This window comes from Semicossyphus pulcher, unplaced genomic scaffold, assembly GCF_022749685.1.
Source record: "Semicossyphus pulcher isolate SPU_LCO1_2020_fin unplaced genomic scaffold, fSemPul1.0.p SCAF_5, whole genome shotgun sequence".
Taxonomy (NCBI): domain Eukaryota; kingdom Metazoa; phylum Chordata; class Actinopteri; order Labriformes; family Labridae; genus Semicossyphus; species Semicossyphus pulcher.
This window is the reverse complement of record NW_027211726.1, coordinates 19,397,249-19,414,976: the sequence shown is the minus strand read 5'-3', so window position 1 is coordinate 19,414,976 and position 17,728 is coordinate 19,397,249. Positions and strand designations below refer to the sequence as shown.

At 41.1% G+C, this 17,728-nt stretch overlaps 3 protein-coding genes across 4 annotated transcripts; all 3 read left to right on the top strand.

The window, feature by feature from the left end:
* The first annotated feature begins 885 nt into the window (after nucleotides 1–885).
* Nucleotides 886–4,022, top strand: LOC138608821 (cytochrome c-like). Of its 2 annotated transcripts, none has more exons than XM_069681397.1 (3): nucleotides 886–1,076; nucleotides 1,650–1,827; nucleotides 3,134–4,022. In XM_069681397.1, exons 2-3 carry the CDS (start codon nucleotides 1,659–1,661, stop codon nucleotides 3,277–3,279), a joined length of 315 nt encoding a protein of 104 aa, XP_069537498.1. In that variant the 5' UTR covers nucleotides 886–1,076; nucleotides 1,650–1,658; the 3' UTR covers nucleotides 3,280–4,022. The 2 variants fall into 2 exon arrangements, with proteins under 2 accessions (XP_069537498.1, XP_069537499.1); XM_069681398.1 differs by having other exon boundaries at nucleotides 886–1,102.
* A 1,102-nt stretch (nucleotides 4,023–5,124) lies between these two features.
* LOC138608930 (acetylcholinesterase collagenic tail peptide) lies at nucleotides 5,125–14,567 on the top strand. The gene is made up of 18 exons (XM_069681518.1): nucleotides 5,125–5,324; nucleotides 5,966–6,081; nucleotides 6,181–6,290; nucleotides 6,387–6,506; nucleotides 6,675–6,719; nucleotides 6,842–6,868; nucleotides 8,340–8,411; nucleotides 8,486–8,548; nucleotides 8,653–8,679; nucleotides 8,775–8,819; nucleotides 8,936–8,971; nucleotides 9,044–9,124; nucleotides 9,512–9,608; nucleotides 10,887–11,026; nucleotides 11,122–11,241; nucleotides 11,494–11,623; nucleotides 12,102–12,204; nucleotides 13,709–14,567. Exons 2-18 carry the CDS (start codon nucleotides 5,979–5,981, stop codon nucleotides 13,776–13,778), a joined length of 1,389 nt encoding a protein of 462 aa, XP_069537619.1. The 5' UTR covers nucleotides 5,125–5,324; nucleotides 5,966–5,978; the 3' UTR covers nucleotides 13,779–14,567.
* Nucleotides 14,568–14,693: 126 nt separating this feature from the next.
* Nucleotides 14,694–17,243, top strand: LOC138609204 (peptidyl-prolyl cis-trans isomerase FKBP14-like). Its single transcript, XM_069681841.1, has 4 exons — nucleotides 14,694–14,987; nucleotides 15,981–16,132; nucleotides 16,608–16,735; nucleotides 16,933–17,243. Exons 1-4 carry the CDS (start codon nucleotides 14,794–14,796, stop codon nucleotides 17,089–17,091), a joined length of 633 nt encoding a protein of 210 aa, XP_069537942.1. The 5' UTR covers nucleotides 14,694–14,793; the 3' UTR covers nucleotides 17,092–17,243.
* The last annotated feature ends 485 nt before the right edge of the window (nucleotides 17,244–17,728 follow it).

The following is a 17,728-nucleotide window of genomic DNA, read 5'->3' as shown; positions in this document are numbered from 1 at the left end:
TCACTTAATGACTGTCTTTAGACTCCCTGCTCCTTTCTAACAAAATAACTTTGACTGTCCTTGTACGCTGCAGACACATGTCAGGACAGGAAAAAGCACATGCAATTAATAATATCAATAACGGATACATTCTTTATCAGTGTGTCAGGTCTTCTGACTCTGGGATTATGCTAATTCATCGTTATGGTTTACTGAAATGCCTGAATGGAGTGGATTAATGATAGAAGTGTACTTGTGTTTATTTCTATAGAAAGCCCAAACGTCTGAATGTCTTACAGGACTTTTTACTGCACATTCAGAATGAGACATTTATTCCCAGTAACCCAGTGTTACAGTGAGCCAGCATACACCATATCAGGACCATTACACTGAAGATGCTAAATGGAGCCTATCATTCATTTTATTAACACCTGTAATTGTAAGTATTTAACTTGTCATGTTGCTGGGAGTGAAAAAAAACCATATTTATCATTTATTTACACATTATCCAGGGCTCTTGTGGTCCTACTAGCTTGCAGCTGTGTGTCATCTATCTCTGTAATGGCATAAACAATATACTGTATTAGCATTTCCTATAAATTGTTTTGTGTTATAACTGTGTGTCACAGCCCGGTGACAGTATGCAAACCAGGTACAAACTTGTTTTACCGCTTACTGAAGTCACGCATGAGCACGCGACTCATTAGCAAACATAATATAATGCTAATATTGCCCTCAAATGTAGAAAATGACCCATTTAACTCGACTTGATAGTGTCAAAACACGTCAGAGCGGCTGAAGCAGTAAGTGGTTCCCATACATTGGAAACACACCTCACCTGCAGCTGGAATCTAAATGGGTGTGACCCACATACTGTAGCGTCCTCTTTACCGAGTTGCGCAACGACTTTGATCACATCTTATTTAAACCGAGTCAGCCACTCCCTTTACGAAATCTGATCTTTTTGTAATTAGGTTCAAATCCGGTCGTGTCCCTGAAACTGCCAGTTTACAAAAACAAACAGCTAGAAACTTCGAGCGAACAAACGACGACAAAAATCCAAGAAGTTGAAGAGAGGAGGAATCTTTTACCTGGAGGTACGTGAACCACACACTCCCGTCAGGTACGGTAATGTTATTTTTGGAGATATTAGCTTTGTTTGTTGTTTTTTCACTGCCTGAACGCCATTTGAGGTATACCCCCTGTCTTTTCTGACTTTTATTGTCGGACTATTATCTTTGTTATTATATTTTCGTGTAGGTTTTATGTTTAAGTGTAGTAGTTTTAAGTAGTTTACTAGTTAAATCGCGACGCAACTATTAACCGTCACGGCGTCCTTTTTCATCCATAGTGGTAAACCGAAGGTGAGTTTGTTTTCAGTTTCAGCTTTACATCACAAACATTGTGTTCAAAGATGTTTTTCTATCAAGTTTAGCGCCATTTTTCTTTTGCTTACTGTACAAAATAACCAACAACTAATCCGGAAGTTAGGGAGTCTCTTATTTTGAAGTACCCCAGTGCCCTGGGCTACTAGCTTACATTGTTTCTGAAATACTTCACATTTTGTCTCACCGGTTTGTCCCACTCACTTCAAGTGTTACTGAACATGAAGATAGTAGCCTGTATGACTGACTAACACAAACTGACTTCCATCTATCCTCTCCTCGCAGCTGCTCATCATGGGGGACATCGCGAAAGGCAAAAAGGCGTTTGTGCAGAAATGTTCGCAGTGTCACACAGTGAACGAGGGGGGCAAACACAAGACGGGACCCAACCTGTGGGGTCTGTTTGGGAGGAAGACTGGACAAGCGCCTGGCTACTCGTATACACAAGCCAATATCGACAAAGGTACGGATCACTGTAGACATAACCTCAGTTCCAGCAAAATTTGTGAGAGATGATATCAAGATACAAGCAAGCAAGAGTGTGTAGCTCAGATTTACTCACCCCTTTGTCCTGGATTGATGTGATGGAGATAAGTTCATTCAACAGGTATATTGATGCAGTATATTATAACTTATGTCAACATGTACTATGATAGTTAAGTTTAGCGGTCATGCATTAGTTATAATTACAAGAGACAAAGCTTCTTTAGAGTAATAAGCAACATTAATATTAGAGTTTATTTTTACTGTCCCAACAACTCAGTCCCCTTAACAATAAACTTAAAATACTTTCTTCTTGACTAGTTTTTATTCATTTTCCCCCCCAAAAGTTTTGCAGCTGTCTTTTAGGATATAAGATAAGATGAGATAAGATAGAACTTTATTAATCCCGTAGGAAATTATAGTTCCAGATAGCTCCAAAAATACCACCTTTGGAAAAGACACCTTGCACCCTTCTACACGCTTGACGGAAGAGGCGTGGTGCAGGCAGTGCGCGCGCACACTCGTGCCGACTTAATGCCGTAGCATTAGGTCAAGCTTTTTTAGGGAATCATGGAGCATTTAGGCAGAATTAAAACGTTGTTTCATCGTTGGAAAATATCGGCGGAAAAATGACATATCTGCCCATGCAGATACCAATAACGTGCCGATAATATCGTGCATCCCTAGTGTATGGGTTAATGCAAACAGACAAAGCCTGATAGAAAAACAATATTACAATAGTTATTTACAGAAGCAGGCAGGAAGTAATGGTGGCAGTTAATTGGACAGTAGTATTGACTTCTATTGCACACGTTTATGAATTTAAAGATAGTGCAAGATATAGAATGTAATTGTACACAATGAAAATATTATATTGCTCCTGATACTGCACATGGTACTAATAAATAAGCAGTAGTATTGCACAGTATTATGCATTCTATATCAACATAAGTACAAATATAAATGTGACCAGAAATGTATTATTGCACATAGTGAGCATAATATAGCCAGATACCTATGAACTAATACCTTATGCTTTGATGATGCTATGCTGTGATTTTACCATTGAGTAACCTAAGTTTCAGTATTTAGTCACATTTACTGCTACAGAGCAGAAGCTGTTTTTCAGGCAGAGCAGCAGGTCTGAACAGGCCGAACAGCTCTGCTCTAACACGATGCAATAAAACATAAACCCATCTCATCACATGTGTGAGGATGTAGATTTCTCATTTGTCTGCTACAAATAAGAACATCTTCATTAAAAACTGTGTGTTGGATTCTTTCAGGTATCATTTGGGATGAGGAAACTCTGACTGAATACCTCAAAAACCCTAAGAAGTACATTCCAGGTACCAAGATGATCTTCTCTGGGCTCAGAAAGAAAAGGGACAGGGAGGATATCGTCGCCTATTTAAAGGACGCCACCTCCTAATGTACTGACAGCACGACACACACACACAGCTGTGGATAGAAGCATTACACACACATCTACAATAGATATTTAAATTCACATCTCTACATTGTGTAACATTAGAACATTACTGCCACAGTGTTTTTGTGTGTGGGAGTATGTTTTTAATTATCATATGAGTCAGCCTGTGTGCAATTTTCCAGACGATTCTCAGTCAAGGCTTCTTAAAGGGGCGGCGTTCTTTTGGGACTTTCTATAAACTGACTTGTTAACCTAAAGATTTAAATTCTGCTTGCACAGACACTACACACTTTGCATTTTGCCACTTTATCTCTTACTGCATTGTGGATCTCTTATTTTTTAAAGTTTATTTTTTATATTTTTGATACTTGTACTTTTGTACTGTCTCAAAACGGGTGGACAATGTGGTGCTGGACTTTATTTTCTCGTCTTTTCTAAGCTAATGGGTAACATGACTTTTATTTTTATAAAGCTGCACTTTGTTTTGTATATGTGCATTTTTTAAAATGAATTTGTGTTTCTTTGACTTAAGAACACTAAGATTAAATAGATTTACCATTAAAGTTAGTTACAGTTCTTAAACTTGGCCTAATAACAACCTAATATTTAAAAGTGTGCAAAATTTTTATATTTATATTACGTTCCCTTTACTGAGTTGCTGTTTTATACTCTTGATATTTCTTTTCTAAACTGTACCTTGACCTTGACTTGAGTAAAAATAAAATACTTTCTTTGTGATTGTATTATTTCCCTCCTCTTTGTAATGACATATCCCCGCACTCTTGCATTCATTTCCTTTACTTTACGTATTTTGTAGGGATGCACAATATTGAATTTTTTGCCGATATTTTCCAACCATTTTTGCTGACTGCCGATTTCGATACCGATATATTAGGCGCATGTTTTTTTCCACCTAATTGAACATCAAGTCTCCCCTGTAGTGGAATTGATATCATGATTATTGTTATTGTAGTAGCTAAAAACTACGGCAGACATCTTGCGCCTTTCTTCACGCTTGACGGAAGAGGCGTGGTGCAGGCAGTCCGCACGCACTTGCACCGAGTTAATGTCGTAGCATTATGTCAAGCTTTTTTAGGGAATCATCCAGCATTTACGCATAATTAAAGCATTGTTTCATTGACGGAAAATATCAGCAGAAAAATGAAATATCTGCCGATTTTCAAGCCATAATCTGCAGATACGGATGACTTGCCGATAATATCGTGCATCACAAGTGTTTAGTTAGTTATTGGGGCTCTTTATAGTATGTAGTGTCTTGTAATGTAATGTCGATTAATTCAAAACATTAAAGGGTGGTCAAACTCCAAGACATTAATACAGTTAAAAAATAAAGTAACATAATCATAATATATCCAGTAGGCCTTTGAGGGAGCACACATTATTTTGAAAATCAGAAAACGAGAAATATCCGGGATGAAGAGGAGTTTGATTACAGCTAAAGTCAGCTTCACACATCTATATATTTGCATAGTTTCACCTTTGTTGTCAGACATAAATGATTAATTATGTTTGATAATGCGGAGTGAAGCTATGTAATAATATAGAATATACAGTAAGTTTTACTTTAACTTCCGCTTTGACCATATAGCCAGCAGAGGGCGCCGTTCCACTGCTGAAGAGACCATCATCGCCACAAAACGTGCCAAACGAGTGTAAGCACGCCGACTTTAAATGTCAGTGCCAACTGAGCTATTCTGTCGAAGTCGATCTAGATGAAACAGCAGTCATTAAACCTGTAATCCAGACCCCGCTGGGACGGAGCTGCACCGCTGTGTTGGCTCCACTCATTGTCCTCTGCTGGGCATTTAGCACCGGGAGAAAAAAAAAGAAAAGGTCCTCCCTCCTCAATTGTGTTGTTATTGACCGGCGGAGGGAAAGAAGCGGGTCGATAAGTGGATCAGATTTATTAGCGGTCCAGATTGGCTAAAGCACGCCAGATGTCAGAGGAGCCACAGTCTGCGGGGCTGCACATCGAGCTTTTCATTTAGAGGAGACTGCGTGGCTACAAGTGCGGCAAGTGGAAGGTAAGGGGGGTCTAATGCACGAAAAGCCATGGATGAACAGGACATTGCTCGCATTGATGCATTAAGGCATGCTGCACGTTTAACTTGATTCAAGCAACATATTAAGGCACATAAATGAGGATATGATAACTGATTGAACCATATGCTGCACGTTTTCTGCAAAACGCACGCGTCTTAACACGGGATTATTATTATTATAGGGGACTTTTTAACATCTTCCACCCACTATCATTGACTTGCATGCACCAAATTATATTTGAGAACAATTGCAATGTTTGTGTAAATGGACATGTGACAGCCTTATAATTGCATTATGATTCATAACTGTATCATAATAAGCCTGAGTAGCAGCCCCTCAAGTCTAATTCTGGCACGAGGCTGAGCTTGTGCACGCCTGGAATTACAGCGGTGGCTGCATCTGCTGCAGTGAGGAGCTGCAACAAGTTTATTATGCTGTGTGTACGTGAGAGAGAGAGAGAGAGAGAGAGAGAGAGAGAGAGAGAGAGAGAGAGAGGCTTCAAAGGGCTGAGGTTAAGGGAGTGATGTTAAGGAAAAGTGACAGCTGCCAGTGAGTGCATTAAGCTCAGCTGCAGAAATAGAGTGTGTGTGTTTGACAGCTTGTGTTCTGTGTTTTCGGGAAGGTAAACCTGCACGATGGAGGTGGTCAAACTTGCCTTGTCCTTGCACCTTCTTCTGAGTCCCTCGCTGGTCCTTTCCCGTCACTCCTACATGGACAGCATCCTCTCAGCACGCACAGGTAAGCTGTATGAGTGTCAACAACAATCACATGTTGCGCGAACTTTTCACTCATCATGGCGGACTGATAACGTGCTGTTTTTGTCCGTCTTCCTCTCAGCTCTCGGCTTGCTGGATGATTCGTTGAGATTTGACCCCTGCTGCCTCATGTCACCTCCTCCGCCGCCGCTCTTCCCTCCGCCGCCTCTGCTGTGGAAGCGAGGCAGCCCTGTAGGTCGCACACACCTGCTTGCCCTCATTTACATCTATATGCTTACAGTAGGCTACTAATTGAAACCCTGCTCTCTTGTGTGTGTTCGATTGAAGGACGGTGTTAGCGTCTTAGAGCCAGGTGTTTCTGGAGGAGGGGAAAAGGAAAAACAAAAACCTGTAACACCTGGGTGTTCACCGGGCCCTCCAGGACCTCCAGGACCCCAGGGGCCAGAGGTAAGACTGTATTTCAAAATAAAACATGCCACTCTACAGTCATTGATTATAGCTCCTCCATCAGACATTTAGCTCAGCCTGCTGTAGAAGTAAAACAAAATGACCCTTTTAGTATTGATTTTTTTTACAAATATAAAGTGCATTTTTGAATTCGGTGTCATTTTTCAGGGACACAGCGGATTACCCGGCATACGAGGACCAAAAGGCGAGAAGGTGTGTTTCTTTAAAGGGCTTGAAATATGTCTCAAATTTATTTGCTATGGAAGTACTCTCAAGAGTGTGTCCTTGAGTTCCTCTCCGCCTCATCTCCTCTCCCCTCATTTGTCCTCCTCAAGGGAGAAATTGGACGTCCGGGGTTAAAGGTGAGCCGCTCCTCCCCTCCTGCATGTCTCGTTCCCTCGCTCGTCTCTCTCTGCTCCATCTCGCATGTCCTTGGAATAATGGGATCTCTCTCTTTCTGCCTCTGTCGTTCCCTCTATGCATCCTCAATCTCTGTGATGTGATTTGTCTATTGACATGCTCAGAATATCCTCTGCAGCTGCTAAATGGGTCATGCTACATTAGTCTCAGTAGCTGCTCTGACCATGAGCATCTACTGTCTCCCATCATCCTCCCGCTCCTCACCTCTCTCTTCTTTCCTTTCCTCTGCATCTTCCTCCTCTCCCTTCCTTTCCTTGGCCTGGGTCCATTAGCCCCTTGTGCTGGACTCAAGTCCTGCTGATCCAAGCTTCTTCAGCGCTCCGCTCCTGCACTTTAATCTCCCTAAGTGCTTTTGCTCTCCATGATAAATCATTCCACACAGCTGCAGGTCCATGGTGGCTCTATAGGCTGCGGTTTTAATGACAAGCGGCTAAATGAGAGCACGCTTGCTAGCATGGCAGCAGCTCTGGGATTCTTGTCCAAGTGTCACTGAGATGTGAGGCTGTTGTGTAATGTATTTGGCTGCTCCTTCTTTAAGGGAACTGGCATTAGAGCAATTTCGATTAGGCCTTTATTCCTGTCCAACAATTAGCAAGGCTCAGTGACAACCATAAAGCTTTGCATGCTAGAATTTATCTTCTGTGATGTCTGATTAGGGAATCTTGGGAGCTCAGTTTTATGGCTTCTGTTTCTAATCCTTATTTCATTGCAAGAAAATTGTTTACTCAATTTACCAGGGGAAACCAGGCCATGAAATAATAATCTTTCGATATAAATAGTTGTATATCATCAGCATATAGAGAAACGTACAAAATCATTCAAAACTTAAAGGACTAGCTTGAAATTTGGGGGAAAACACTTTTTTCCTTTCTTGTGGCCAGCAACCGTAGGAGTCTCCAGTTATTCACTACACCTAGCCAGGAAATAGTTAAGCCGCTTTCCCACTGGTCAAAAAACCTGCTAACACCTGGCTTCTTTGCTTAGTGGGAAAGTTTACAATCAGCATTCAGACCCGGGTCAAATGACTTTGCAGTAGTCCTGGGTAATTATCGCCTCGGCTCCGATTGGCAATGATGGGAACACAAAACCCTGTTTAACTGTTTTTATACAGATTAAACAAATGAAATACAACATGTTCATTTTGAGTTGATGGGCTGCTTGTAGGAAGATACGCTACATTTTGACATAGCTAGGCTAGCTTGCTAGCTAGTTTCCTCCTAATTCAGTACTTATGCAAACTAAGCTAATCTGCTAGTACACTGCTGGAAGTAGCTCAATAAATTCGACACAGGCATGAGAGATGTATTTATCATCTCATCTAACTCTTCAAAAGACTTTGAATGTTCATGTTTAATGAATTGTTAGGCTAAAATGCTTCAATAGTCTCTAGCATTGATGTTTTTGTCTCCCTAGGGTCGTACAGGGGCTCCAGGCCTCCCAGGGAAACCAGGACTACAAGGATGGCCTGGTCCAGAGGGACCAAGGGTAAGTCTCATCCTGCAGGTAGGAGCTTGCAGAAAAACACAGCATGAATTGTTATATTTCATGTTATTTTTCAGGGTGAAAAAGGGGATCCAGGACTCATGGGATTACCCGGACTGAGGGGACCACCAGGGACGAAGGTTAGTCACTTTTTTAGAACATCATACATACAATAATTTCAGTCTTTTATCGACCATCATTCGATTACTCATCTCATCTGGTTGTTGCTTGTATATATTTTTAGGGTTTGCCTGGTTACAAAGGAGAGAAGGTAAGTTCAGAGTCTCTCCTCACAGTGCACCTGTGTCATTATAAAATGATTATATCCTTTGGTTAATGTTTCTCTCTGTTATTTTTTTAAAAAAGGGGACAAATGGAGACCCTGGATCAGGAGGACCAAAAGGCGACAAGGTCAGTGTAGAAGTATTTTTTTCTTAATTGGGAGAAGTTAAATTGTTTTTGAATATTGTGTGAGCCTGTTTTCCTTTCAGGTCCAGACATTTCAAGCCCATTGTGTTTCTTTTTAGGGCTCCATTGGTTTACCTGGGATGCTTGGACAGAAGGTAAGCGTGATTCAATAACGAGTACAGTTACATCCAGGACTTAAAGTAATTCTTCCTCAACTGCTTTCCCAGGGTGAGCAGGGACCAAAGGGAGAGCCAGGAGTCTCAGGGAAGAGAGGACCTACTGGACGGCCCGGGAAGAGAGGCAAGCAGGTGGGGAAAGACGAGTAAACCTCTGTATACTATATGTGTGTGTTTGACATGTTTGTAGGATGCATGTTTGGCATCAGATGTTCAACACCTTTTAAACACATCTTGACAGCATCCATCAACCCTGGTGTGTAGCTTCAACACTGTGCTTCCTCATTCTGTGAACTGAGAGGTCTGTCTTTTCACCAGCTAATTCAGTCACAACTACAAGCTCTAAGTTTAGACCTCCAGAGGGGCTGTAGGGTCTTTGGCATCTCGCACACACACACACACACACACATATATATATTTTCCATTGACAAGTGACCCGCACAAGTGGCAGTTGCATGTAAGTCACCTTCAGTGTGCGTCTGTTTTCCCTTATGTTGTGATGTTGACTGGTTTGAACAGGGCATGAAGGGTCACGGTGGAGTCCCTGGAGGTATGGGCCCCCAAGGACCCCCAGGTCCAAATGGTCATCCAGGGCCACCTGGTCCACCTGCCTCAGGTACAGTAACTCTCTTACGCATACATAATTAGCTTGTCTTGTGTTTGTTGGAGCCAGAAGTGACCATAAGTGGACGAGAGGGTGGAGAAGGGAAGATTGAGGTGTTGGCTAGTGCTTAAAGGGGGAGTATTATGCTAATTTGCAAGCATATTTCACTCTGTGTTACCTGTGGAGTAACTTAGCACAATTTACAGTTAAAAAAAATCTCACTCTCACACTGGTGCTCTGTGAAGGCCCTCATACTGCCGTTGCCTGAAACGACTCAGTCAGCTCTGTCTCTTTAAGTAACCCCGCCCCTACAAGCCCACTTTCTTCTGATTGGCCACCTCTCTGTAGCCTGCTGAGGCTGCACATTGTGACATCACAAAGTCTGAATTCTTTTAAAGAAGAGCAAGTGGCAGGTGTACAAAAAACATTGTATTATTTCAGCCTGCTGATACTTGCTACAAATACCTACTAATCATTGCTAAGATTTAATAAAATATTGCTAGAACTTTTATCACTGAAACTTCTTGTACGACCTGTTAGTTCAACAAACTGCACAGCAAGCACAATTTCTTGTATTTGCATGGAAATGTTTCCAAAAGGCACCAAAAACAAAAACATGTCAAGGTCAGTGACTATAATTAGCTGAAACCTAGCTTACACCTAGCCGCACCTAACTTACTCCTAGCATACACCTAGTTTACACCTAGCTGACACATAGCTCACACCTAGCTTACACCTAGCGGCACCTGACTTACACTTAGCTTAACCCTAGCTTACACCCAGCTGACACCTAGCTCACACCTAGCTTACACCTAGCTTAACCCTAGTTTACACCCAGCTGACACCTAGCTCACACCTAACTTACACCTAGCTTAACCCTAGTTTACACCTAGCTAACAACTAGCTTAATCCTAGTTTACACCTAGCTAACACCTAGCTAACCCTAGCTCACACCTAACGGCACCTAACTTACACCTAGCTGACAGCTAGCAGCACCCATTTGTCACTTGAAACGGCAATGTCTCTAATAATGCGTAACTATGAACTTTAATATAATTTAAATGGGTGTGTTGTTGGAAAATAAAGGACCTGCCCTAGCAGGTTAACATGTTTATTTCTGCTGTAAAGTTTGCCATTTTAATATGAGGTTCCATTAGAGTCAACATGCTTTTGGAGACACCCTCAAGTGTCCACCTGAGGAGCTGCAGTTTTTAAACTGCTGCATTGGTTTAGATATCATAGTACAGTCTAAGTATACTTCTTTATCAATAATTCTTTCTTTTTTTGCAGGTCTCTATCTCGTAGGAGAAAAGGGAGAGAAAGGTCTTCCAGGTGCACCAGGTCGCTGTGACTGTGATTCCACTCCTGGGGTTAATAGTGCTCCTTTTGGAAGCTACACACAACGCGGCGGCCCTAACAAAGTCCCTGCAGTAAGTGCCAACACAAATTAAACTGTTCCCATACAATATCACTCTCTAAACTGAATATATTGTTTGCTTACACTGGATTAATTATGTGTGTGTAGATATTTGTGGTAAACAGTGAGGAGGAAATGAATGGTCTGCAAATGGACAATGCAATAGCATTCAGGAAGGATCAAAGGGCATTGTACTTCAAAGATAAAGATGGATGGAAGCCCATACAGGTAACAATTATTAGATTGTTTTGTAAATGCAATACTGAGCTTTAACAGCTTAGATGTTCAAATATCTAATTCTGGATGCTTTAATTTTTGAACACATAACTGGTGATTTACAACTAAAATGACTACTAAAATATAGGCGTTGAAGTTTGTTTTGTTACCTTTGAAACTATAGTCTCATAGACTCAAACCACTGAAACTCACTGTCTAAGATTTCCTATTGGCTGAGATGCTAATGTTTGTGTTGTTGTTTAGCCCTTCCAGCCGTTCCAGTCCACAGAGAAAGTCCCGGACAGAGTTGGTGCGTGTGGGGACGGAAAGGTGCAGCCTCAGCACGGAGAGGAGTGTGATGATGGAAACCAGATCGTCACTGATGCTTGTCTCAGTGAGTTACATGCATCTCTTGCTCAGTCTAATAATGCAAGATTTATACCATATATGCCAATAATTAGACCAAAAACTATGCTTGTTAGTCTTAAAATACAGAACATAACTATTCTTCAAGCACAAAGTCGGTAAGGCTTTTTGCTGCACAAACACCACCCTGCTGTTTCATACCCAGCTGCTTATAAGGCGCCTTGCAGAGCGTAACTACTGTACCCCGCAGAGTCTGAACCCACCTGGCAGGGGATAAAAGCAGGCAGCACTGAGAGACCTTTCCTTGATCTTTCATTAATCTCGCCCTCTCTTTTTCTGCCATCCTCTCACTTTTCTGTTCAATTAAATTAGCAGGAAAATGCTGTATTGGCATCTCTGAAACACATAGGAGTGCCAAAGCATTAGTAACGTCTTCTCTCTCTCTCTCCCCCCTCCCTCTCTCTCTCCAAACTCTGCCACTACTTGATCTCCTTTTGTCGTCTCAGACTGTAAGTGGGCCTACTGTGGAGATGGCTACCGACATGACGGCATGGAGGAGTGTGACGGGAAGGACTTTGGTTATCAGACCTGCAAATCATATCTTCCTGGGTATGTTCACTCACAAACAGGCACTGATTTAAGCACATCTTGCCTTTATAGTAGAATATTTCACAGAGGTCTGCTATGCCAAAGATAGCATAATGTTGTTCCTTTTTAATCAGCTGCACATTTACACTGCACCCATCCAAGGACTGTACAGGTCACTTGAATGAACTACTGTACTCTCACTGAGATATTGTGGAAACCATCCAGAGATGAGGGTGCATTTCCTGGCACCTTGCTGTGCAATGTTTTAGATTCTTTAATCACATAACTTTGCATGCTTTATACTCTTTACAGGAGTACAGGGAATACTTCTTCTTTGTTTTATTTAATCTGTTATCTCTATTTACTTTGTAGGCAGGGACATGGATTTTAGGGATGACAAGTGTTCTGGTTTCTGTTTGTACTACGCTTGTAGTCCGAGTAATATTGACCAATCACGTATCAGCAGGCAGCAGCATATGCAAGAAAAACAGTCCGTGTGGAGAGCAAAGGCAAAATGTAATCTGCTGTAATAACATCCTGGCTCGCATCAGCGGCCACAATTTACCTTCATTCTACTAACAATCAGTTCTAGATCAAAAATTCAACTTGAGCCACTTGAGACAAATCTGCTTGACACTGTATCACAAAATCTGTTCAGCGTTGAGATTTCCTGACTTCCTCGAATGCATTGGAAATGATCGATCCGACCTCCGTTAAACAAACAAGCATTTTTAAAAGTAATATTCTTCTTCTCTTGAGGACAGACCTGACAAGCTTCATTGTTACTTTTTAACTTATCTGCGTCATGGTTTTGTTAGCAAGCTTAAGACCCGTTCATACCACTGAGTGTAACTTACTATTGAAAATACGAGTGAAACTGAGGCTCCTCTGAGGGATTTAACCAGGGATTTGTATTTTGCTGACATATATAGGGGCGAAATTCAGTTCACTTTTGATCTGAACAGAAGTTGCTAATTGGACTGTAAATGATGCAGCATGTTGAAAAGGAAGTCTTGCCTGGAAGTCGTTTATCGCTAATCGCTGGCTAAACAAGACAGGCCTGACATGTTTGCTGCTGTCCCCAGAGGCTATATTGTCTCAGAGGATAGCCGATGGGTTGCAAGATTGTTTAATCCATACAAAAAACTACGTTTCCTGTGACTTCCTACTGCTCCCAGCCAAGAAAATGTTTCTACATGTTACTTCCTGTGTAACAACAACTTAAATTTCTTTTTACTGGTAAAGCTCAAACTAATACCTTTGGAAAAGAGGCAGGATTGCTGTTTCAATCTTCCTTTATGCTACGCTAAGATGGTTGACTCCTGGCACCAGCTCACTACAAATTAACAGACTATGAGTGGTATTATTCTTTTCATCTAACTGTCTACAAAAGGGCAGAAAAGTCTACTTCCCTAAATTTTGAACCATTCCTGTAATAAAGAGCAGAAATTGGGAAATTTGAGGCATGCTGTAAAACCTGGGTAGGTACTGAGCGCATGTATTCACATTCTCCTGTCCTCTGCAGCTCCTTTGGACACCTCAGATGCACCGACTCTTGCCTCATTGATTCCACTGGCTGCAAATATTTCACCTGAACCTGAAAGTGAAAAAATGAAATTACAACTTTGGAGTTCCTCTCTCTGATCACAGGAGAGCAGATTTCTGCTGAAGTCTTACCCTTTAAAAAATAATTGCTGGACTGGGACAGAGAGTACTAAAGGGGAGCTGTTGCGCCTGCTCTGAGCCATGAAAAAGCCACAGGTGTCAGCTTTGAATGGACTTTAAAACTCCTTTAATGGCTTCAGGGAGCAGCTCTCTGTTACTGTCACTACATCGGCTGCAGGACTGTTATGGACACTGGTGATGACTGGGAACATTTAAATGATTGTATCATAGTTACAATGTGTATGACTTGTTGACTGTTGATGCAGAAATAAGCTATGTTCTTTTGTATTGAGAAAGGTGGAAAAAAAGCCTTTTCCAGAAGAGGCAATGATATTATTGTTACTATATGTACTGTTGTATGCAAATCAGGGGTGTTTAAATGTGTTTAATTCTGTGCAATGTATTACAAAACATGTATTTATTAAGTGCAATGCTGTGATATTGCATGTTAATGTGTACCAGTGTGCAGCAGCTGCTTTAGACTGTGCTGTACATGTAGTAGCCAAAGTGTGGCATCCTTAAATTGAATGCTGAAATACCCGACAGAAGAAAAGTGATTGTAACAGTGCAATAACCGCCAGAGAAATGCCCTTTATTAGTGCAGCAGCATGAAGAAACTGCAGAGTCACATCAAAATTAATTCAGTAAAATTTACTTAGTGGATTATCTGCCTGCATGACTGTAAAATTCATGAAACATTGTACTCTAATAAAGATCAGGCCAAAACTTGAGAGTTCATTTGATGCCATGGGGGATGTAGGAGGGGAGTGTCTGTGGGCGGGGTCTCTACAGGAAACGTGACCAATCAGAAGAAGACTTCCTGCAACAACATGTATGATGAAACTGCCACGTAGAGGACCAACTACACTCCTGCAAAACATTTGTTCAAAAGTTTTGCTTGCCTGTTTATCCTGCTGTTTCCTCCGGAGGTTGTAGCGTGGCAGCATGTTGCTCAGTGTGCTGAGCTGGCTCTGCTCCTCCCTGCTGCTGTCTGTCAGCGGGGGGAAGCTGCCTGAAGCCGAGGTGAAGATAGAAGTCATGCACAGACCTTTCCTCTGTCACCGAAAGTCTAAGTACGGGGACATCCTGCTGGTGCATCATGAGGGATACCTCGAGAATGGGACCATGTTTCACTCCAGGTATGTTTGGTGACTGACACGTATTTTACCATACTACTACTAGGAGCCAGTAGTAGTTGCTAATAGGCTAATAAGTTATCCTACATTCTTCCTGGTGGCTACATTAAGCTTATATAGACGTGTGTTATCTTCACTCATACAAATGTAAAAGGTGCTCGACATATTAAAGTCATTATGACTAAACATTACATGACATTCCTTTTAGCGGGCTCATTTTCATGTTCGTGCACGCGTGTTAGGTCTCCTAGGTGACGCCGCTTCCTGAGAGGGTCACGTGACATAAAGTTTTAAAGGGTCAGTTCACCTAAATAACAAGAAAGCATATTTCTTTCACTTATAGTGGTATCTAATCTTCATGATACCTTCCAGTGGAATTGTTTTCTATACTGTTAAAATAATTAGAAAATAAATCAGAAAAATTTAATTTAATAACTTAAAAGCACATCCAAACAAAAACGCTGTGTACAGTTTCATTTATTTTATATATCAGACCTTAAATTCAATCTACTAAATGAATAGTCCCTATGAATGCCTTTGGTAATCTTGTTGAGTACTGTAGATGATTATGATTATTATTTATTTCCTGTCATTTAAATATCAGACAATTGATGGTAAGATTATAAAGATTTTTTTCTTTTTTTTAGATTGACATGAGTCTCAGATTTCATTGACTGAATTCATACTTAATACTGGTTATAACTTAATAATATTAGTAATAATACTCACTAAAAACAGCCTGGACAGTATTTGATTTTAAACAAAATTAAACACTGTGGTTAAAATCATTAGAAATAATCATTACATACCATTTGCATTGCATAGTGTTGAAATGACAGCCAGACTTTGCCCCATAGTAAAGAGCTGTTAAGTTACCTCTAATTTCCACTCTTACTACCTGCTGTTGTTACTGTCTTATATAAAGGGAATATGTCAGATTATATCTTTCAGACCTGTAACCCTCCACTCACCACTTTGTCTGTTTCTGTCCACCAGTCGTACTCATGGTGACAAGCAGGCAGTGTGGTTCACGCTTGGCATCAGAGAGGTGATCAAAGGCTGGGATAAAGGCCTGCAGGACATGTGCTCTGGAGAGAAGAGGAAGCTCGTCGTGCCTCCAGCACTGGCCTACGGGAAGGAAGGGAAAGGTACTGTGGCTTTATCCATGTGCACAACGCAAGTTTTACTGCATGAAAAAACAGTAAATGTGTAATACAGATCTGATTTTAATATACGTTTTATCACGTATATATTATGCATGTATGCATGTTTTATGTGTCTGTCTTGTTTTGAATGGCTCTCTAGGACTCCCACGCTGAATGACGGTTTCATTCAGTGATAATAGTCCACTTTTTTCTCATCATGGAGCATGTGAACAATACTGTGCTTTGTCCTGGTAAGCACACACCACCCAAATAACAACTATATCCTGTTTGCCTTTCTAACCGCTGCCATGACAAAATGTCTTGATATGACTAATAATGCTACATGCTTTTTCTTCCTCCCATGTCGTCTAACTTTAATACTTAAAATTTAAAGCAGCATGTTTGTTTACTTGAGAGAAACCTCAGGTGATAGCCAGTTGGATATTTGGTTGACGTCTTGTACTGTGCTGATGCTCAGGTAAGATCCCACCTGAGAGCACGCTGACCTTCATAATCGAGGTGTTGGAGATCAGAAATGGACCGAGGTCACACGAGTCGTTCCAGGAGATGGACCTGAACGATGACTGGAAGCTCTCAAAGAACGAGGTGAAGACGAGGATTGTGTTGCTTATAATGTCCTACGCAAACATGCCATAGGTTGTCGGAAAACTACGCATGATTTAGCCATAATAAAAATGATAGATGTATGTAAATGTTCTCTTTTTTTATTTTATTATACATCTGAATAAATTATCTCAAACACTGTTACTCATTATGTCTCCCCCTCGCCCATCCTCTTCCAGGTGAAAGAATACCTGAGGAAAGAGTTCGAGCGTCATGGCTACCCTCCAAACGACACTCTCCATGAGAACATGGTGTCCGACATCTTCGCCAAAGAGGACGAGAACAAAGACGGCTTCATTTCCTCCAGAGAGTTTACCTACAAACACGATGAACTTTAAAGTCGCTCACTCGTTCATGCACATTTTCTCTTTTTGTAAGTAAATGATGGAAATACTTTGGTGACTTTGTCGTCCTTTGGAGAGACTCTCCCAGGTTACATGAGAGTGTTTTAAGAGTGACATGTAAACTTGTCCCGTGTGAGGATTTGAGTGGTGGGATTCAAGCCAACAGGTTTTAATCTGATTTTTTTCTTTAGCAAATCTTAAAGAAATTGTGTTTATTTCCACATGAATCTTAAAAACCATCAGTGGCACATGTACATTTGAGAAAAATGGTTCCACTTCTTCTTTTATTTTGCCTTATAAAGATAATTATCATGATTGGTTGTTTGTGGTGCAAGCAGATTATACTCAAAAGTAGTTAAAAAAAAGTAATTAAATCAAGTTTAATGGGATGTTCAGACCTGGTATCAACATGTGGTTTTTGCGATCGGATCAGCCTTAAGTACAGGTGTGATCACACCCAGGACGGATTGAAGACGCATTCAGAGCCGATCACTCAGGACACATACGGGGGTGGTCTGGGACGCATTTATCCACATACGTCTGGCAGTATGACTTTTTTTTTTTGTGGCTTTTCCTTTATTAGACAAGACAGCTGAAGAGAGACAGGAAATGTGCGGAGGAGAGAGTGGGG

Excerpts from the sequence above, each read along its gene's own strand:
- LOC138608821 (XM_069681397.1), top strand. The coding sequence starts at position 1,659 with ATGGGGGACATCGCGAAAGGCAAAAAGGCGTTTGTGCAGAAATGTTCG. Across the intron at positions 1,828-3,133 it reads ACAAGCCAATATCGACAAAG|GTATCATTTGGGATGAGGAA; the intron begins GTACGGATCACT and ends GGATTCTTTCAG.
- LOC138608930 (XM_069681518.1), top strand. The coding sequence starts at position 5,979 with ATGGAGGTGGTCAAACTTGCCTTGTCCTTGCACCTTCTTCTGAGTCCC. Across the intron at positions 6,291-6,386 it reads TGTGGAAGCGAGGCAGCCCT|GACGGTGTTAGCGTCTTAGA; the intron begins GTAGGTCGCACA and ends GTTCGATTGAAG. Across the intron at positions 12,205-13,708 it reads TGCAAATCATATCTTCCTGG|CTCCTTTGGACACCTCAGAT; the intron begins GTATGTTCACTC and ends TGTCCTCTGCAG.
- LOC138609204 (XM_069681841.1), top strand. The coding sequence starts at position 14,794 with ATGTTGCTCAGTGTGCTGAGCTGGCTCTGCTCCTCCCTGCTGCTGTCT. Across the intron at positions 16,133-16,607 it reads CTACGGGAAGGAAGGGAAAG|GTAAGATCCCACCTGAGAGC; the intron begins GTACTGTGGCTT and ends GCTGATGCTCAG. Across the intron at positions 16,736-16,932 it reads GGAAGCTCTCAAAGAACGAG|GTGAAAGAATACCTGAGGAA; the intron begins GTGAAGACGAGG and ends ATCCTCTTCCAG.